Consider the following 20606-nt stretch of genomic DNA (forward strand, 5'->3'; position numbering starts at 1 on the left):
GAAAAGACCTTAAGTGTAACTGGAAAAAAAGAAAAAGAGAGGAAAAGAAGAAAAAGAAACACAAAGATGTAGCAAATGCATCAAACTTAACAGTGCCATAGACATACGCTGGTGGTGCACCCTCCTGCTGCCCTCTTTCCCTTTGTAGTCTGGATTCTGTCGAAGCGAGACTGTGTGTGCACTTGAAGGACTGTGGCATCTTATTCTTGTTGTGTCATTCATACAGGTAACACCAGGGAAGACACTGAAGGAAATTTTTTATCATTCTCTTATTGTGAAGCAGTATCACAGATATCAAAGTGACTGGGTGCCTTTCTCCTATTGATTTCAAAGCCTGTGAAGAGCACAGGCGAGCCAAATACAAGGATGCCTGCAGAACACGGGCTAGAAAATGGTATCCAATTAATTTCAGTAATTAGTTTGTGCTGTCCTATATCAGACAGAAAAGTTGGACAAAATTGTATCTTTGAAACCAGTAAGAGCCATGTCCTTTCAGCAAGAAGACACACATCCTTGTCGACTACTACAATGCACACAAAGTGGCTGGACCAAATGCTAAGAGAAGATGGAAGAATATGCTTGGACATCCTTATAGCATACATTATATAGAGAACCCCATCCTTATAATCTTCCACATGAATATCTGCAACTGGTTACTGATGAGGCATGATTATACCCAGTCTCTCAATTTGGGAAGCCTTTGTTTTAAGACAGCTTCAAAATCTTCATTCCTTTTGTAACACTGGGGATACCAGTTCATGCTAGATGTGTTCCTGCAGCTGTGCCTCAATGGTCAGAAATGTCATTGAAATCCTGACAAAGAGCTGGTCTTAATCTTGAAAAGATGAGTATTTTGAAGGCTCTGATCAGAGTCTGTTAATAAGAACACTTATTACAGAAACAATTCCTACTGCTACGGGCAATCATGTTATTGCTCCTGCTGCTGTCTCAAAATCAGGATGGACAGCACGAACTATAATGCAGTTCTCAACACCTGAAAAGTGTGTGGCAACTTTTGATCTTATCATGCAAAGTACAACATTTTTACAATTATATGTTGAGATTAATAGAAAAAGGTGTTTGTGATACAAAAAACAAAAATAAGCTTTCTGTTTGTGTTTCAGGAACTGGCTGAAAATACTTAATCTTTAGGCTGATGTATGTACATGGTGTAGGTTATGCATATTTCTATTGCTGCAAAATGTAATAGAAGTGTCAATAATTCATGATCTTGGTGATTATCTTTTATGATTCTTATAGGAAATTACTAACCACATGAGAAAAACCATTTAGTTACATCATTGTGATCTCTTCCTCTCATCTAGGTTTTCACTGTATGGTGTAACTTCATTGGATGAGAAAACAAGCTGCTTCTTTCCCTGGCCTTTGCACCAGACAGGACAAGGGCTCTGCAACAGACCTGACCCTCAGCTCCATGTCTTTGCACACAGATTTCATTTTTCTCTATTTGAAAAAGTTTCTTGCACAGTTTGGTAGCTGACATAACATGCACTTCTTGAGCCTGCCTGAAAAATGCAACCTAAATTTGCTTTTTGTGAAAACAAACAGATTAAGAGCTAAGACACATGCCCTGTGTCAATCCTAACACGTACATCAACTTTGTCTGCAAACCTATGCATCTGGGAGTGCACAATCCAGTTCAGAATAATATTTACAGCACAGCTGGAAGCTAATCCTTGCCTAAGTAGCTACCCTAGAGTATCCTGTATTGTACTGACATCATGATTCTTGGATCAAAAACTCATAGATATGGCTTAGCCCATAAATGACTGCCTTATGAAACAAGAGGGTTTTATGCTCTGATTCTTTGTACAGCTGAAGTACTGGTTTGCCACACGACAAATAAAAACTTGTATTCCCAAGTTTTCTTGTGTGGTTTCTTTGGTGACGTGGGCAGACATGGCCTTACCCCAGAGCCTGGGCCAAGCTCCATTGTATTAAACAGGTTTTATGTAGGCACTCAGCTCTGTCTGGGTGCATGACATTGCTGCACCAGGGAACAACTGCACAAAGCAGTTTCTTAAGTGACATTTTAATTGTAATTTATGTACAGACCCACAAAACCAGCCCACAGAAATAATAATGCCATATCACAGCAGCTGAAAAAGTCCTTCCAAGAAAAAAGGGAAAACACTCTACTTTGAAGACAAAGTAACTATGACAACTGAGCATATGATACTTGTTTCTCCATCACTGTGAAATGTTGCATAGTTTTCAGTTTCAGCAGTCAAAAGACCATGGTTTGCCACTTGATCGAACATGCTGGCATCTCTGTTACACATTATATCATTATAAAAAACCCTATTTTGCTTGCTTACAGATACTGTAACCAAACCTTTCTAAAGATTTGCTTTTGGCTCCCTGATTGTTTTTAATCTAGAAATTTATTGTTTTGGAGGAATTCACAAGTTAAAGACTTTTGGGCATCTTGCCTTTTTTTTTTTTTTTTTTAATTTTTCTCATGAAAGACACTAAGCAGTGAGGAAAGGGAACTTGCTGGAAAATAATTGCTTTTATAAGGGAATAGCTGAATTAATTTTCTTGGTGAGAAATATGTAGGGAGGGAGAAGAAAACACAGTTAGGACTTTTGTATTCATTTGTACAAGCAAAGCTTTTCCAGCTCTGAGCAACATAGTCTGGCCCAGAGCTGAGGCTATTTTGAGGAGAAGGCTTGACTACAGATCTCCTGGAGATCCCCACAACCTGAATTGCTTCTGTGAGGACTGAACTGTTACTATCAAAGCAAATGAATTTGTAGATGTTTTCCAAGCTTGACAGATGGTCTGAGCAGGACACCTTTCTTTAAGAAAATGTTCACCACAAGCATGCAGAACTCTGAGGTCATACAGAGGCCCACATGAGTGGCAAGAGAGACTTTTGAGAGCAATCTTCTATGAGAAAAAATGGACCTCTGACAATGGTGGCATTCTCATCACGCCGTGTAACATAAATGGTCAGTGACTGCCTGGACCTCATCCTGACAACAGGGCTGCATCCATCCCAGATGAGCCAAAATCTGCAGCTGAACAGTACCCTTCTTCTTAATGCTAAGAAAAATATAAATATATTGTTCAAACACACACACACAGATGCACAATGTATACATCCCAAACAGTCCTAAAATTATACCCTTGATTATGTCTGTAAAATCTTCTTCCTGCTGCATGTCTGCAAATCAGACCAACATTCTTTTGAAAGCTAAAAATAAGAAATTAAAAGTCTGGTCAGGCATTAGGTTTGGATTTGAAGATTCTGCTGTGATACCAAAAAGTGACAAAACACACAGCTACAGGAGGTGGAGCTATAATACGAGATCTTTTAAAATATTAGCTGGTAATAGTAAGCAAAAATTTGAATTCATAGTATTTAATTTATGTTTATACTTGATTCTGATCTAGTTTCTAAAACTTCCTGTCTACTGGAAGAGATGGATTTCTGGATAGAAAACTAGCTTGATCTATACCCTGATTTCAGAATTTTGTGTAAAGTAAAAGATTAAAAAATTATACTATCTTCTATAGAACTTCTATTAGTTTCTTGTCATCTTTTAATACAAGTGTAATTGGATAAAACAAAGTGAAAGACAATTGATATATATTAAAAAATAACAACTTACGACTTTAAAATATAAAATATGAAGAGTTTTTATGGTAATAATCAAATGTAGCACACTGGAAGACCATGCTTATTCCACAGGCAACATACATATGGCCATTTCTACTTTGGAAATCAGAAGGAACTGGATGTGAAAGAAGGTATAAGCAGAAAATGTGTCTTTCTAGACCCTGAAACCTATGTAATTTTGAGACAGGGAGTGTGTCCAACTCAAATTAACTTTTTTAAAAAGTGGGTTTGCTAACCTGCACAGAAGACTAATCAACTGGAATTAGCTGCAGGTACAATGAATTAGTAGCAAAATGAAGTTAGATTTTGCAAAAACTATGATAAATTTCCCCTGTGACTAACAGATAAATACCATTTATCAAGTGTCTACTATAGAAAGACAAATACGTATTATTTATTTTACAAATAAATACAGTCCATTTTTACTTGTGGAGCTAAGTTATGTGTACATCTGTCCATCCACTGACTTGGGTAAGCAATACTTCAGCCTGGGTGAGGACATTTAACACATTCTGTGTTAATGAAATGGGGCATCTTAGGAATTTTTCCTTAGACAACCCTTGGTAGACTAAAACATGGGCTCTGCCTGCAAACTGGGAGAAGCAAACTGCAACAGTTCTGGCTAAACTAAACCAATGCCATTCGTTCCTTGGACATGAATGAATCTACACAGCAGTCAAAGTGCTCAGGCTTTTCTGACCACAGATTCCAGAAGTGCACTGTTTGTTTTATAGCCATGAACCTGCTCAATGGAATCACGTCCACCCTGAGCTTAGCGGCTTAAAATTCATTCCACACAGCCTGCAGTGCTGACATGGATACGATAAGACAGAGGAACAGAAACACCACTCTGAAGTAACCTAGCTGAACTGCACATGTTCTGACCCTTTTTGAACTCCCCGGAGCTTTTGTTACCTGGCAAATGCAGCTCTAAAGCTGCTCTTGTATCTGCAGATCTTTGCTCTTAGCCATGCAGAAGCCTATTTCTCCCTGGGACTGGCAGTGAGAGAGGTGCTCTCTGAAGGCTTCTAAATGAGTGTGCACACTGAACTCTTACTGAACTGAATTAATTATTAAAGATGCAGATGGAGCTGTCCAAATGATAAGAACAACTCCTGACGTATCATGATCCAAGCTTTCATTAAACCATTTCAGGCATACTAATGGTTTCCCACCGCTCATTACTTACATGCTCTTTTCTCATAGATATAATAACCCTGGTGCCCAAAGGCATGACAGGCTATAGAAATAGTGAAGCTAAAAGTTCCTCAGAAGATGTACTGAGGAACTTCATGCTTCCCCCTCATACTTCCCATTCTCATTTTGTGCAAAAATGTGCACACAAGTACAAATGCTTATAAATTCAGAGAAAAAGCTGTAAATTAAAAGATAGGACAATACTGTCAAAAAAGAGTTCATGTGCAGAACTACTAAACTGAGAAACACAGAAGTGATTTGAGCAACATGTTAAAAACCTTACCAAGGCAACATTCTCACATGCTACTGACACTAAGTAAGCTACACTTCAGATATAGCTCTTTGGTTACAGTGCACATGACATATTATTTTTCAGCCACTGCACTTCTCACTCTTCTTCCTCTGGTTTCTCTTGCTTTCTCAGCTGGGACGATTAGAGGGCAAAGCAATTGCTAGAGAAGAATTACTCCTAGGAACTGTGCTGTGATTGCTACCTGCTGTTTCATATTTTTCAAGTTGGGAATACTGCTCCCAAAAGCCTTTTGCGTCTCAGTCTAAATGATTTGCTGGAGGATAATAATGTCACGGCCAGTAAATAATAGTGAACTATGTCTGTACATGGTCAATATGATTAAATGCCCTTCACCTCTATTCTCACTCTGACCTGGTTATGAGGAAGTGAAAAAGCCATCAGCAAAGCCCAAGGCTTCCTGTGTGAAATGTTATTTTAAAGGAAGGGAGAGAAATATAGGTGACTTAGCAAAATACCCCCAGTAACAATAAAACAAGGAAGGAGCCACAAACAGCAAAATTATCACCACACAACCATACTTGATATTACTTAACTATTGTAGTGTGAAAATCACAACAATTTCCAGAATAATTACTATTGTAAGAAACAACTTCGTGCTGAAAAATATTGTCTATCATATTGAACATACTAAGTCTATATTTCTAACATTTTCAATTGCAATTGTAGGTTTAATTTTAAAAAATCCCCATCATTCTGAGATATGATTTAATTAGAATGTATTTAGAATAAACTCTGTACAATTATTATGGTCTACACTTAAATCTTACAAACACTGTAATTTTTCTAATTCAAGTCATACACACATAAATTTTGGCATCTATGCCCATGTCTTTGAAAATATGCCAATGAACTTTAACAACCTCTACATTGCACAAGTATCTTTTCTTAAATGATCGCTCAAGGATTCAAATAGTTTTTGATATAAACAGAGTAAATGCAAACCAAAACATTGGCCAGGCACATTTTTTAGCAGAAATTTCCATAATCAAAGTATCAGTTTGTACTGTAAGTACAAAAAGCGCTGAAATATTATGTCTGGCATACAGATCTATAAAAGTCAAAGAAATTTCAAAATTTTACCTGATGCATGTGCTTCACACCGAAAAAATAAAATTTTTGAATATGGAAAAATATAATTCCTGAATTTGGAAATTCAAGTTCTCAAATTCAAACTCAAATTCTGCTAACATTTCGCAACTCTACTGCTGTGAAAGAGTAGGAAGACATGCAACTATTTAAGATTTCAAAAGCATGAACACAAATTAATTCATCCCTCCAAACTATCAGCAATTATGAGGAAAGGCCTCTATATACATAGGCTATGCCCCCAGCCAGCCTTCTACAGCCCTTCCCAAGTAAAGCCAGGCTTTAAAGATACAGAGATAGCAGAGAAAACCAGGGTGAGCCAAAATGCCCATCATGCATTCACTGTGCTCACAGATTCCTCCACTGTGCAGTGTTGGCATTGTCAGTCTGAAATAAATGGGAGAAGTTCTCTCCCTGGGTTGATTACAGGCTTTTTACCTGGAAGTGCTCAGAGAATTGGTAATTGATGTCTGAGTGCAGCATTCTGTGCTAGGGGGACACTGGGGCACCCAGTGGGTGCACAGATGGGTGCAGGCACACGGAGGCTTCAGCAATGAATGTGCACAGGATTTCTACTGCTTACATAACAGCCCATTATGTGCACTAAAACAGAGCAACTTCTATGCTGACAGGCACTACATGTAACACAAATACACACAGAAGTAGGCATGGAAAAATGTGCATATGCAAATACACAGACAAATACTGCATAAGTGTAATGGAACAAAAAATTTATTTAATTATCCAATGCATTAGAATACGCTTTTGAGATAATTATGTTGGATAATTAGCAGTTAAATTCTAGAATGTGTACAGTAGTGACTCAATTGAAAGCAATAATAATGGCTCCTTTTAAAAAACCCCTGTATTTAGTACTTCATTGATCTTTCGTATGACTACACACATCAATATGACCTTCAGAATTCAAGCCATTAGGAAAAAATGGCCATGCTGAAGTGCCACCACAGCTTTGACAATTAATCATTTGGTCAGCACTCTTTAAAGATTTCTACACATTTATATAACCATTAGTCACATTATAAATTGTTTCTAAGCATTTTCATGGGATGTCTTGTGAATTAGGATGGCATTGAATGAAAATTTAATTTCATTTCAATTTTTTTAATCTGCTGTGAGGCCACCTAAAAAGAAAGGGGAAAAAACCAAGCTTCTTACCAGAATAATAAAAGTAACAGGTCCAATGAAACTCCAGATAAAGTAGTTATCTACGTGTAGCCAGCAACTATTATGGAACAAAGAGAATGAAAAGTGAAAAGCGGCATTAGCACCTCAGTGCAATAAATGGAAAGTGCAAAAATACTTCTTATAGTAACACTTTGCCAGTAAACAATGATGAAGATTGCACAGTACCACTTATTCCATGGACAACACCTAACCTGAACCTCATCTCTTCCAATGAGCTCTGTATAACACAACTGAACCTGAAACTACATCATTAGGAATAACTAACATAAGGAGAAACAAAACCAAAGCAAGCTCTCCTTTCAGTCAAAAGGTTTGGTGACAGGTGCTATCACCAAACTAATGGTAATGATAGTGGACTAATGAAACTAACATCAGTAAATAATTTTTGCAGCCTTCCCATGTGATCTTCAAGGTCTGCTTTTAACTTTATATCCTATGTTAAGTGTTCACGCCTGAGGAATATGAGACAGAAAATGCTCAGATGCCATGTTTTGCTGAATAATAATATGGTATAAATAAAATGCCCCACCTGGGAGTTGAACTGTAGAGAAAGAATATATAAGATACCAGACTAAATGACGTATAAACCTATTAGGGCCAACTTCACTTAGCAATTCATTTTTTCAGCAGCCCAGTTCCCTGCTGAATTCTCTTATTTGTCTTTCATCAGTAGCAACATCAAGCAGCTTTCTTGTAGTCAACAATATCTTCCCCTTCTGTAACTAATTTCATCAAAGGACAAAATAAACACTACTGAAAGGCAAATTCATGCCTCCAGCAACTCAAATCCTCAGAAATGTTTCCTGTCTACCTTCTGTCACTTCCTATATACATCTTTGTTTTTGTAAATAAAAGGCAGTGGCTAATTTTAATCCCACTCTACTTGCCCGATAAAATATTATCAAAATAAAACACATAGGTTGGAATATTGTACTGTCATACCTCAGGATGAGAGCTAGCTAGAGGGACAGCTGAACAAAGAGATCTAATGAAGCATTAGCTTAAAACTGAGTGGTTAGGCTTGTCAGATACTTTAAGTTGAGAAATTTTGCTTAATATACATCTGAGTACAAAAAGTTATTTACTTTTTCAATTTGTTTCAGGTCAATCTTTTGTGTTAAAAGAAAGACCATAATTTAGAATTGGTCTCCCTAGAGTACAAATCCCCTGAACCTAGAGAATTACAAAAGACTTGATTGTAATTTGTGCACAGCATCACCATTCTCTTACCAATAAAGCTTTCAAATGGTATTTTAGTCTGTCAGGAACCCTCTGACAGCTAATAGGCTTTAAAAAATTATTCACTTGAAAAACACTCAGGTCACTTGCAATTACTTACGCTTTCTCTGTTCCGTAGCTCTTATAGTCAATAGCTGCTGAGACACCAACTACTGTAGCAGGGAAGAGGTAGCCAGCAACATAATAGTACTTCTTTCTAGAATATTCACTTTCAAATACTTCTACTAACATTAGATAAAGCTGCACTCCTTCTAGACACATCCAGGCAAAGGCTGCCAGGAAGAAAAAGTGTAAGAGACCTGCAAAAACCGGACATGCAATCTGCAAAGAAAGAGAGAGATGGAAATGTAAACCACAAAACCTTCACCTCTGCAACTGAAAAGTGTGCAACAGAACTGCAGACAGTTTTATTGGAAACATTTCACAAATTCAGGAGCGTCTTCCCTCAAAACATACTCTGAACCTCAAAACATACTCTGAACATTTGAAAACACTAATATGTGTTCAGTAGTTACAGAAAGTGAATTAGCTGAACAGCATGAATGAAGACAAAGAAATTGCACCCTCGTCTCCCAGTCATCAATTTCAGAGTGGATTTCCTAATTTCATAAGCAACTTTTTAATTTTGAAGCTGATATGGTTTCAGGACTTACAGTTTAGATAATCCTAGACATGAACAGCTGGTTCTCTATGCATAATGTAATATTTCATTATTTCATTTCATAAAATTATAAAGTGTCTGTCCCACGATTTTTGTCTGCTGTAATATGGAAATTTCTACTGTTGTAACAGAAATTGGTCCTAATTCTTTACCCATTGGCTAAATTCTGGAAGAAACTATGCTAGATTATTAGTTTCAACTAAATGAATGATGTCAGAATTAATTTTACCAATACTACCAAAATACCTGCTTGAATGTGAAATGTAAAAAATGTATATACATAAAGAAAAGACTTTGTACTAATATATATAAAGATGTAGTCAATATCTGTCAAGACATTTGAATATATATAGAAAAGGTATTTATGTTCCTAATAGTCAACATTCAATTTCATCTCCTCTTTCAAAAGTCTAACCACCTGCTTTGTTAATAGTCAGTGTTTCTCAACTGAAAATAAAAAGCATATTTTGAGATGGATGTAAATACTATGTGTGAATATATCTATCTTATTTTCATGCTGTGCTTTTATGTTAGCCTTGCTGGGTTGGAGTGCTAAAAACTTGTCAGCGTTGTCATGTTTTAATTCAAATCCATTTCAAACAGTCATTTCAGAGAACAAGATCAGTACACAGAGAGAAAACTTACCTTGTACTCTGTCTTATCGATGCCTATTAGGAAAATGAACTCAGCAATGAATAGGTTGATACAAAGGTTCTTGTGAATAGTGTTACGGTCACTTTGCAGGCCACGGAAAAAACAGAATGTGAAGATGCAGATGGCCAGGCAAACAAGAGAGATGACAATTCCCACCCAGGTGATGACAGTGAGGAGCAATTCGTGCACTCCATCTTTGTACTAGAAATAACCAAGAATGGAGAAAATTAATATGACTCTTTATGAGTATAAACAAAAACCTATTTTCACAGGTATCCAGAAAAGTTACTTGTTCATTACATGAGATGGGCAAAATGTACTCAGTAATTTCTCTGTCTCAGGTCAGCTTCCCAGAAGAGCAAGATCAGGGTAAGTAGAAGAGGAGCAGGTCTGAGAGAAAAATGTGACTATTTTATCCAGCTCAGATAGCATTTCCACTTTTTCTATGGCTCACTGCAGACTGGTTGGAAATATGAGCAGAGAAACATAACATTTTTAAGGTACCATTAGCCTCTGATGAAAGGAGAGAGGAAAGCTTTCCCATGGACTTTCTACAGACCTGCAACTTCACAGCAGAGAAGAAAGAATGATCTACACAATGAGCAGGACAAAATGCAGAATATGCTGCCCATGTAATTCTGGCTTCAATCTCATGTTTATCTAAAGGAGATTCCTTGCCTCAGCTCCTCGCAGCGAACTTTTCAAATACAATGGCTTCATGAGAAGTCCCATATCCCTGCAAATATTGCATGCTCTTGGGCCCCTGACATGCAGGAAGTGCTTTAAATAGACAACAAAATTTCTGACTATAAAGAGGTGTTTAAACAACCAGTATGGAAGTTCCTTGACCTTCCTCGGCAAGGAGAGTTGGCATTTGGGCTTCCAGGGAACAGCTTGCACAGCTGTCTGAACAGACACTCCATCTGTACTGAGGGGGAGTCTGTAAAATGGTTGTAAGGTTGGTCAGTAACTTTAAAATATGGCTTGTAGAAAACTCTTGCCCTTCCTTGTTTTCTCTTCACTGTTATTTTGCTTGCAACTTTATGGATGAGTAAGAAAAGTGCTACAGAAAGCAAATTGCTTTGGAAAGAGTGGGTAGGAGCTATAAATACTACAGAAACTTCAACAATTTTGGATCTTGCTAAAAATTTAAAGCTAAGTCTTTTAAGTTTGCTCCCCGTTGCTGGCTGGAAATATCGTTACTTACCACAATTTCCCGACGAGCCATAAGAATTGCAAAGTTGGTGAGGTGACTGCAAGCACACGTTGTATGAGTTTTATTTGTGTCAACCAGTTTGCAGCCTTGAGTTGACCAGTATCCCATCATAGTCCTCTCTGAGTAGTTCCAGAAGGAACAATTTGCATTGAAATAATTGTCAGGCTGGGAGACAAAAGGATAACATAAAATGAGGATTTTACACACTAAGATGGCAATAACAATTGTTTAATATGTGTAAAAGGCAATTTAGATTAAACTTTGCACGTTTTGGACAATAAAGTTTTTCATCAGCAAAACTGTGGACTATGTTGCACAAGGAAGGCATCTAGTTTAAAAGGGACTTTATAGTCCAAAGCACTCTGAAGTGTAGTCTCAATTACTGTAGACTCCATTTTAAACAATTACAATTTTTTGCATGGATGGTACATTATGGTTGTTTTTGCTTTCTGGAAAGTTAGGACTGTGAATTTATTCTGAAGATATTTTTTTATGTAATTGACAATTTGAAAATAGGATCTCTTTCCTTTGGTTCTCACCTTTGGTCAGGCCAAAGTTATGTGAAAAGGTATCACAAAAAAGTTCACTCCTCAGTGCCTATTTATTTTGATGAAAAAAAAAATTCCAACCAGATTTAAAAAAACAGGCAAACAAGAGGAAAAATCTAACCATATTTTCTCTATCACAGTAGTGATTGTTTATTTTCCCCATGTGAGACATGAAAAGAGAAAGGACAACTTAAGAGCAAAGAAACACATTAAATTAAATACCATGAAGAAAATATACATAAATTCAAAGTATAACAGATCAAGATATCATACTTTATTCTTTGCTGAATAAATGCAATTTGAACAATTTGTATAAGCTTCCATAACTTGGACCAAAATTAATGTAGAAAGGTAAAGAGTCAATAAAACTTACTACATCAAACCATCAAGAATCTTAACACTTATTTTCTTCTCTTCTACTAAGAGTTAATTTTCAGTTAGAAACAAATGAGTCATTTACATTTTCATGTTGATTACTGAATTAGCTTTCATTAAGAATACACTTAAGTTCTAATAATCACTGAACCAGGCTCATTTAATTTTATGTTCATAGACTTAACTCGCGTCTCTGACCTAGTCCAACACTTAAAATTCAAATGGTAAAAAAGAGGTTGTTTTTCTGCATTGCTTTTCTCTCCTGCTGATTTTGTGACCTTCCCACTGAGTCATTAGCATAACTCACATCGATGTGCTCCAGTGTGAAGTGCACGGGATCAGTCAGGTACACCCGGCTCGACTCCTTGTTGATGGAGGCGGCGATGACGTGCGAGTTGACGGCGATCGTGCTGTTCTGCCCCGCCAAGTCACTGCCCAACTTTATGGTTGCATTTTCAGTACTGAGGAAACGGCCCAAACTTTTGTAAATAATGAAAACCAGTTTGGCTAGTCCTACAAAAAAAAAAAAAAAAAGCCGATCATCACTCCACAAAGGTCTACAGAGAGACGGCGACCTGTACTCTAATGACAATTAAACATCAGTAAACTGAGAGGTATTTTCAGGCCACGGACTTGAAGAAAAACGACCAGGTACCCGTGATCATCAAAAAAAGCCGCAGAGCAGCTTTGTGGTGTTTTGTTTTGATGTTTTAACTAGGTAAGGTAGGTTTATAGAAGTTAATGGAGTTCCACTGTTCCGTGCCCAAGGCTCACCGTTCCTGCTGTTCTGTTTCATGGTTCGTGCAGAGAGCTGAATCCAGTTGCCTCCTTTACCAGCCTGAGGAAATCGCAAGTCCTGCACTTGGCCCTCAGTAGAAAGCACTGCAACATCCAAAACTAAGCAGACCAGAAAAAAAAATTGTTAAAAAAGGAGAATGCAGATAAAGTCTCTTGGCCAGATTACAATATGCCAGACGACAAATTTTCCCCCCAGTCTTTATTTAGTTTTCTCATATGGCTGTCTGTAAGGCAGATTTGTACTGCACGCTTCAATCACACAGACTTAGCTTCTTTAACTACATCTAATGCACACTGCTGAAATGACAGCACTTTACTAGTGATAACTTGACATCAAATCCTGTTCAAATTTGTGCCCACAAAGCATCCAGTTAAAGATACTACACAAATATTGCAAAAAATGTTAGTTTTGAAGATGTCAATGTCTATGCAGTATCCTCTGCTGACAAATTTAGATCTTTAAGTATTCATTGAGATATAAAGAGTTTTTTTAAACAGTCAGCAAAGAATACCTAGGTATTTTTAGGAATAAAAAGAATACCTAAGTATTCATGCCACGTATTTAGCTAAATCAGTATATGTAGCTAAACATTATTTCCAATTTTTTTTCCTACATCTACTTCTGTATACTTATAGGAAACCACTTTATTAGTTCTGCTAAAAAGCATTTAAATTGAAAAATCAGATGCTACTCAGCCATACTTCAGTATTACTTTTATAACACATCGCATATTGGGAAATTTTTGCAAGATTACCATCGAATGCTGGATTTCCTTGGATAGATAAAATCATATAGGTGAGAGCAGACAATTGCTTGACAAAATCTGTGTTATATTAAACCAGTCCAGCTACAGCTCTGACCTACACACTGACAAAAAGTATGAAATTAGGAAATCACTTCTCTTTCTCCAAGTCATACATACATATGTGTACCGGGAATTCAGTCTTGCATGGCATCAGGGAAGTGTTATTATGACATGAAGACAGCTTATCACAAGAAGTAATATTCAGTGTCTACTCATCTCCATGGAACTGCTTGTGTACATCCAAAGGCAGATCTGTGATTCTACCCACATTCCTTCAAAACAACTGGTGCAGTTCCTTTGATAACAGACTGTGAGACTTTTCCCCATCCTTTCCCAGTATCTCCCTACTCAATTAAAAACTAGGCAGAATCATCTTCTACAGCTACAAATATGCAGACACTGAAACGTGAAAAGTCTCATTTCTGCAGTCTATTCCAAGTCTCTATCTTGGTACTCTGCATATTAGCAGACTTTCAGGTTCCTTGTACCTCCCTGAGACTACATTAATCTCTGTAATAAGGAATTTTAATTTTATGCATAGCAATGATTTTTGCTTTAACACATCCTGCACAACAATATTTGCACATCTCTAATACCAAACCCCTTCATTTCTCTGTCACCACTTAAATTCTAAATTATGCTCCAACTATCTCCAGCTATTTTGCAGTCTCTGGAGCATAGCTATTCTGCATTATGGGAGATGTAGTTCACTGAACACATTTTTACCTGAAGGCAGTCATGTTTAATATAAACATTTGGCCTATGCTGAGTGCCTAAAATATTTAACTGGCACAGCACATTGCAAAAAAAGTAATTTAAATTCATTAGGAACAGTTTATATTTAACGGAAAAGTATTTTCTGCAGCTCTACAGAAAGCAGTTACCTCAAAAAAATCCATACTCTGCCTTTTAAGCACTCTTCACATCCACGCATTCTGCTAACGATTTTTCAGAGATAAATCAACTTTGTAACATCAACTACTTTCCATTTTATAATGTACTAATGACAATAAAGAAGAAGGCTAATTTCAAAGGACCAAACAAGAAAAAAAGCAGGTTTTCCCTGCTTTGGAGCACTCACCTTTCCATCAAACATTGCACAGCTCAGCCTTCAGAAAGTATGCTGCTATCTGGAGCACTATTTCTTCCTTTTGTGTAGAGCAACACATACCACTTTAACTTATGCTCAAAAAGAAATTTACTTACCAATATTTTCTGTGGGCATTGAGACTCTACTTGGTTCTACAAGGTTATCAGCCAAGACAAAAGCCCCTTCTTCTAAGGTATCAAGTAACATTGTGGCTGCATGGGCTTGTTCTGAAGAATTCATGTCCTTCCAGGACTCCAGAGCTTCAGGCCTGAGCAAGTTGTCCACTGTATCCACAACTGCCTGCATTCATTAGAAAACTATCATTAGGTCTGAAGCCCTAGGCAGCTGGGGAAAATTCCCAATGTTATACGGCGACAATTATAATACTTAACTGTCAGAATGATTTACTGTGATTTAATGGCACAAGAACACTATTTTCAACATTAAAATATTTTCCATCTGCTCGTTGGATTAGCATGAATAGAAGCGCAGCTAGCCACTAGCATTGTGTGGTCTCTAAGCAGTAAACATGCAAATTTGACTTGTTTTGTATCAGATATAAGTATGGTATTATTAATGTGCTTAAAAAATGTAAAAATAAATGCCAGAAATCTTGCCTGAAGCTTTCATCTTAATGTCAAAATGTATAACTTCTATTTAAAAATGCTAACGCCAAAATTAGCACTCCGCAGTTTAGGCTAAAATGACAATAATTGTCCTCTGGAAACTGAGCCCCACTAGTGCAGCCATTGCACTATAAACTACTTGTCTATGACAAACAGACCTTCTTTATTACAGGAGGCATGAAATGAAGCTGACTCAGTGGATATAAATTAGTTTTGGCCACTCTCACTCCCCCTCCTGTTCCTGTACCTGTTCATAGATACTTAGAAGGATTACCAACTCCCATTCCTGCACAAAGGTCAGTTGGAAAAGGAAATCAATAGAGCAAACAAGGATGTCCACTGACCGTTCCTGTTATCAGTGACGGCAAAACTGTAAAGCTGAATAAAAGCTGCTATTTTAAAAAGTTTTACTTGTAACGACTCTATCATCATGCTTTAAGGTTCACTGAGCTGCATATAAGGTAGTAATAAATAAGGAAGAAGAATAATTCAGTGACATGATTACATTATTTTACAAAATAATCCAATCAGAGTAATCAGGTAATCAATTGAAGGCAGGCTTTTACATTAATGCATAACGCTGCTGTGCACCGAGTGTGCTGTGCATTGAGTACAGCAGGCACTGCTGTAACACCCTGTTTACTCTGTCCCATTTACCTATTCCTAATGTGTCATTAAGCATATATATAATTTGTTTGATCAATTTAAAAGCATTGGAAATGGAAACAGAACACATTATACAAACAGGAAGATGTCAGTCTGGAGTACTATATTGTGCAAACAAACGAATGGGAAAACTTGGTCAAGGCTACTGTCAGAGCAAGATTAATTAGCCTAATCCATTTTAATATCCTCTTTCTGTCTGCATTGTGAGCCACCACGACCTTCCTGGCAGGTGGAAGATACTTCGAAGTGGCTTTAAAGCCTTTTTTCTTTCTCTAATGGGAGAATAGTCAAAATGTTCGCACTGATACTGCTGCAGCCATTAACTAGAGTGGAACCAAAATTGGTCTGCAGAGGCCAGATTCATTAGTCACTAAGAAATACAGATTGGAGCCTCTAATCTGAGGTACAAATGAATTCTCTGTCACAAAGTGGGAACTCGCTTCATTTGCATAGTGTAAGTCAGCTTTTGATTTGTAATTTCAAGAGGTTTATTAGTCTTATCTAAGCAGAGAAGCCCATTTGAGACCTACAGAAAATGACACCAGTTGGAAATTAAGGTTCTGCTCTGGTTTCTCATGTATCGCCATAGAGCACTGACGGTATGCATTCATGGATACGGTATGCTTTTCCTGCATTATGGGATAACTCTGCATTTTCCCTGTGGAAAATCATCACCTGCCCAGTAATATCTCTGAAGTTCTTCTCCTCTCAGACAGAGGCAAATGGATGGGAAAAACCCCACAACCCCTGTGACACAGCTGTCGGAGCAGCCTTGTTACTGCTCTTCTCACAATCCTGTTTGCTAATGGAAAGGAAGCAGAAAAACCCACTCTGTCCAAACCACATCTGCTGGATTACCCTTTACTATTAAAATATATTTGCTAATAAAAACCTATTGCAACTATTATTGCTTGAGAAGTAAATTTATCTCCAGATCTTTGTCTTTTTTGTCAAATTTCTGTATAACTGGACACCTCCAATGCACTTCCAGGGCTTTGGGATAAAAGACAGAAGTGCCCTGTACAGAGAAATCTCTTTTCAGGAAGAGTCTGAATTTTTTTATTATGTTGTAAAGTATTTCAAATTTCTTTCCAAAAATAATTCTTATATTTAATCTCAGAGGATACAAGTAAAAATCAGTACTTTAAAAGAAGTTTTGAAAAAATCTGCAATAAAATATTTCAGAGCCAGACATGTTTGTCCTAGGACTTTTTTCTGCCCTTCATAGGGGTGAAGTGGCATTACTGGCATTGTACTGCAGCAAAGGAGCTGGCCACTACAGGCAACCATTCTAGAGTTGGTGAAAGGAACTGGAAATCAGGTAGCAATGTGTTACACGCCTTCTATACAGCCTGGTTAATGGGACACATGGCAGACATTTTACTAGTGAAGTTAGAGAAATGTTTGTCTTTGCATTGTATCCTCAAGTCACTGAATTGTAACAATTCTTAAAACTGTAAGAAGTGATTTTACTAGGCATAAGAATACACACAAAGCAAGCTATAATGTACATTTTTCTCACAAGCAAATTAACTCTAAACAGTCTTTGATACAAAATTCTACCAAGGTGAACTAATTTTTTTGAGTTGCAAGCTTTTTACCCCTGCCCAAAATTTTATTACAAGAGAGATGTTACTTCCAATTCAGATAATAATCCCTTCTGCTCTTTTAGTTTTAAACAAGTTAAGGTACAAGAGGTATGAACTTTGATATTTTTTTTTTTTGAGTGTTATACCTGTGCAAAGCCAACATTTGTAAAGTTGATATGGGGCACAATACACATTTATCAAAGACTGAAATACATAGGATCATGCAGCAAGATGATAAAGCGTGGCAGGTTGCTGAAGCAGGGAGAAAGCAGGGTGACAGCACAGGAGATATACCTTAAGGTAAGCCCTGCACGTCTTCTCTCGTTTTTGGAGCTTTTTAATAAGGAAAAAGAAAATCAGAAGTTAGAAAGATTCTGGAAAACTTCAGAAAGAGAAAAAAAAATACTCTGGTGTTTCAAATCCTGATTTTGAATGACAGCCTGGACATAACTCTAGTTTCTCTCCATGATGACTACAAAAGAACATCACATAGGAAATGTTTTTTCCCAGCTGTGGTTTAAGCCCAGCTGGCAACCAAAGACCACACAGCCACTTGCTCATTTGCTCACCAGCAGGATTGGGGAAAGAATCACAAGGGCAAAACTGACAAAATCCATGAGCTGAGATAGACACAATTCAAAAGGTAAAACAAAATAAAACAAACCAGGGAATTAATTCACTGCTTCCCATGGGCAGGCAGGTGTTCAGCCATTCCCAGAAAAGCCAAGCTCCATCAATCGTGGAATGGTTACTTGGGAAGACAAACTCCATAACTTCCAAGTCCCCCAGTTCTCCCTAATTCCCACCAGCTTTATATGCTGAGTATGATGTCCCATCATATGTATGGAATACCCTCAAGGTCAGCTGGCCTCAGAGGTTCCCTCCCAAATTCCCATGCACTCCCAAATTCCTTGACAGTGCAGCAGTAGGAAAAGAAGAAAATGCTGTGAAAGTGCTGCTCAGCATTAACAAAAACATCTTTCTATCAAAGATATGAAAGATTTATTTCAGCACAAATCCAAAACGTAGCCCCATACTAGCCACTGTAAAGAAAATTAACTCTAGCCCAGCCAAAAGCAGCACAGCAACCTTTACTCAGGTGTCTAGATATCTTTTGCCCAAATGGTGGGGTTTGTATGAAAAGGTCAAAGGAAAAAATCTGTGTGTGGGCACTTGATCTGTCTCTGGGAAAACGATTTTAAGGGCATCTAGGGACTGTAAATAAAACTATTGCCAAAATAACAGAAAAATGCATGGATCTCTCTCTCTGTAAAGGAGGATGAAAAAAATATTTCATTTGTGGCTTGCTGACTAGGCTCATGCAAGGAAGAGGCTGAGAAATATAGCATTTCCTCTGAGAAAAAGAGGAAAAGTAATAACACTGTAATTTGTATTTAAACCACAAAGACACATTTTCTCTGAAATGTTTCTTGGAACATGTTTCCAGAGAAAACATTAATTCAAGTTTTAGTTATGTGCAGTAAGGCCTTTTTATAAAGATCAATTATAAGTCATGTTGGTGTCTTTAGAAGTCTAAGAAAGTGCTATTATTCTGCAGGAAGTTGGATTAAAATAAAACCCTGCACCTATGCAGAATTCCACTGATTTTATTACATGTTCAGGGTTAAAAGGATCACTGGATAAACACGCTGATTTGTTACAGAATTTCTGAGAGCTAATACTCATTTCCCTCACACTAGTTATAATGCATTCCAGATTTTAATATGGGACACAGCTATGTATTTTAGGACCAGTCAGCTATTGTGAATTACATCTTATTCCCTAAAGAAGGTAATTACAACTTTCTGCTGTGTATTTACTGCTGTTTTCTCTCATATGCTTATTCCGGAACTATACACATGCAGGAACAAAGTATAGATTAATGTTTCTGAAAGGAAAAAAATACCAAACCCAAGAGCAATTGTTATCCCAGCAGGAGGAGGTGATGGGAGGTGTGTACCTTGTTATAACTCCTTCCAGCAGAGTCTTTTTCACTGGGCCGTAGCTCCTGAAGCTGAGCATCCAAAATGTCCACGAGCTGTTCCATCAGCCTCACTGATGAACTAACATCTCCAGCAAAGACTGCTCCTTTGGTGTGTTTAGCCAGTTCATTGGCCAGACTAGCAGCATTTTCTCCACTTCTGATCTGAAATGACAGTTTATATTATCTCAGCAGGGTCCCTTGTTCTGCTTGCGGCTCCTAATTCCAATTCCCTGTGTACCTTTGTTGTGGTGAAATAACCATTTGCACATACATTGAAATCTGTAACTAATTGAGACCAATAACGTTCTCTTTATCTCAGAAGATTAAAGGTTCTTAGATCCGTGACACACAAAAGCAGTTCTTAACAGCCTTCAAAACCAGAAATCTGAGTGGGACTTTTGGGCTCAATCTTCTATTCATCCTCACTTTCATTTTACTGCCATTATCAGACAGTAAGAAATCTGTTTGTTCATACCAGTGCTTGAGGCATTTGAAAGTCAAGTAGCCTTGTACTGACAACAAATTATCCAGTTTTCATAAACTTTGTAAATCTCAGTAGGGAAGGAAAACACAGAAAGTGGTTCTGCAGTCTAATCATACCGTTATCAATGCACTCAGACAAAAATCTATTTATTACAGTGTAATTTTTACTGAACAAAAAAACCCCTGCTGTATATCAGAGGTTTTGCTGTGTGTTGTATAGTATTTGATTTCTTACACAAATATTGCTTTTGGTTTTTGAAAACAAGCAAAGCTACTTTGTTTTAAATAGTGATGAGAACATGTAATCACAAATTCAACATAAGAATTATAGAGGGCATACTAAAACACACATAAGAACCTAACTGTTGGCCAGTGCTTTGCACACAGAGTACACATAACTCCTTCTACTTTTAATGAACACAG

At 37.3% G+C, this 20606-nt stretch overlaps 1 protein-coding gene across 11 annotated transcripts in view; it reads right to left on the reverse strand.

Moving 5' to 3' along the window:
- The window catches only part of ADGRL2 (adhesion G protein-coupled receptor L2), a 156023-nt gene that overhangs the window by 15132 nt on the left and 120285 nt on the right, over window positions 1-20606 (reverse strand). For all 11 annotated transcript variants that reach the window (XM_058029763.1, XM_058029760.1, XM_058029759.1 and 8 more), the window contains 9 exons: window positions 19677-19862; window positions 18011-18049; window positions 14952-15135; window positions 12916-13038; window positions 12449-12654; window positions 11210-11383; window positions 9994-10203; window positions 8788-9008; window positions 7419-7485 (listed from right to left, as the gene is read on the reverse strand). In XM_058029763.1, the coding sequence (XP_057885746.1) occupies window positions 7419-7485; window positions 8788-9008; window positions 9994-10203; window positions 11210-11383; window positions 12449-12654; window positions 12916-13038; window positions 14952-15135; window positions 18011-18049; window positions 19677-19862 (1410 nt within the window). The remainder of the gene's footprint in view (window positions 1-7418; window positions 7486-8787; window positions 9009-9993; window positions 10204-11209; window positions 11384-12448; window positions 12655-12915; window positions 13039-14951; window positions 15136-18010; window positions 18050-19676; window positions 19863-20606) is intronic.

The sequence above is a fragment of the Melospiza georgiana genome, chromosome 9 (assembly GCF_028018845.1).
Source record: "Melospiza georgiana isolate bMelGeo1 chromosome 9, bMelGeo1.pri, whole genome shotgun sequence".
Lineage (NCBI taxonomy): Eukaryota > Metazoa > Chordata > Aves > Passeriformes > Passerellidae > Melospiza > Melospiza georgiana.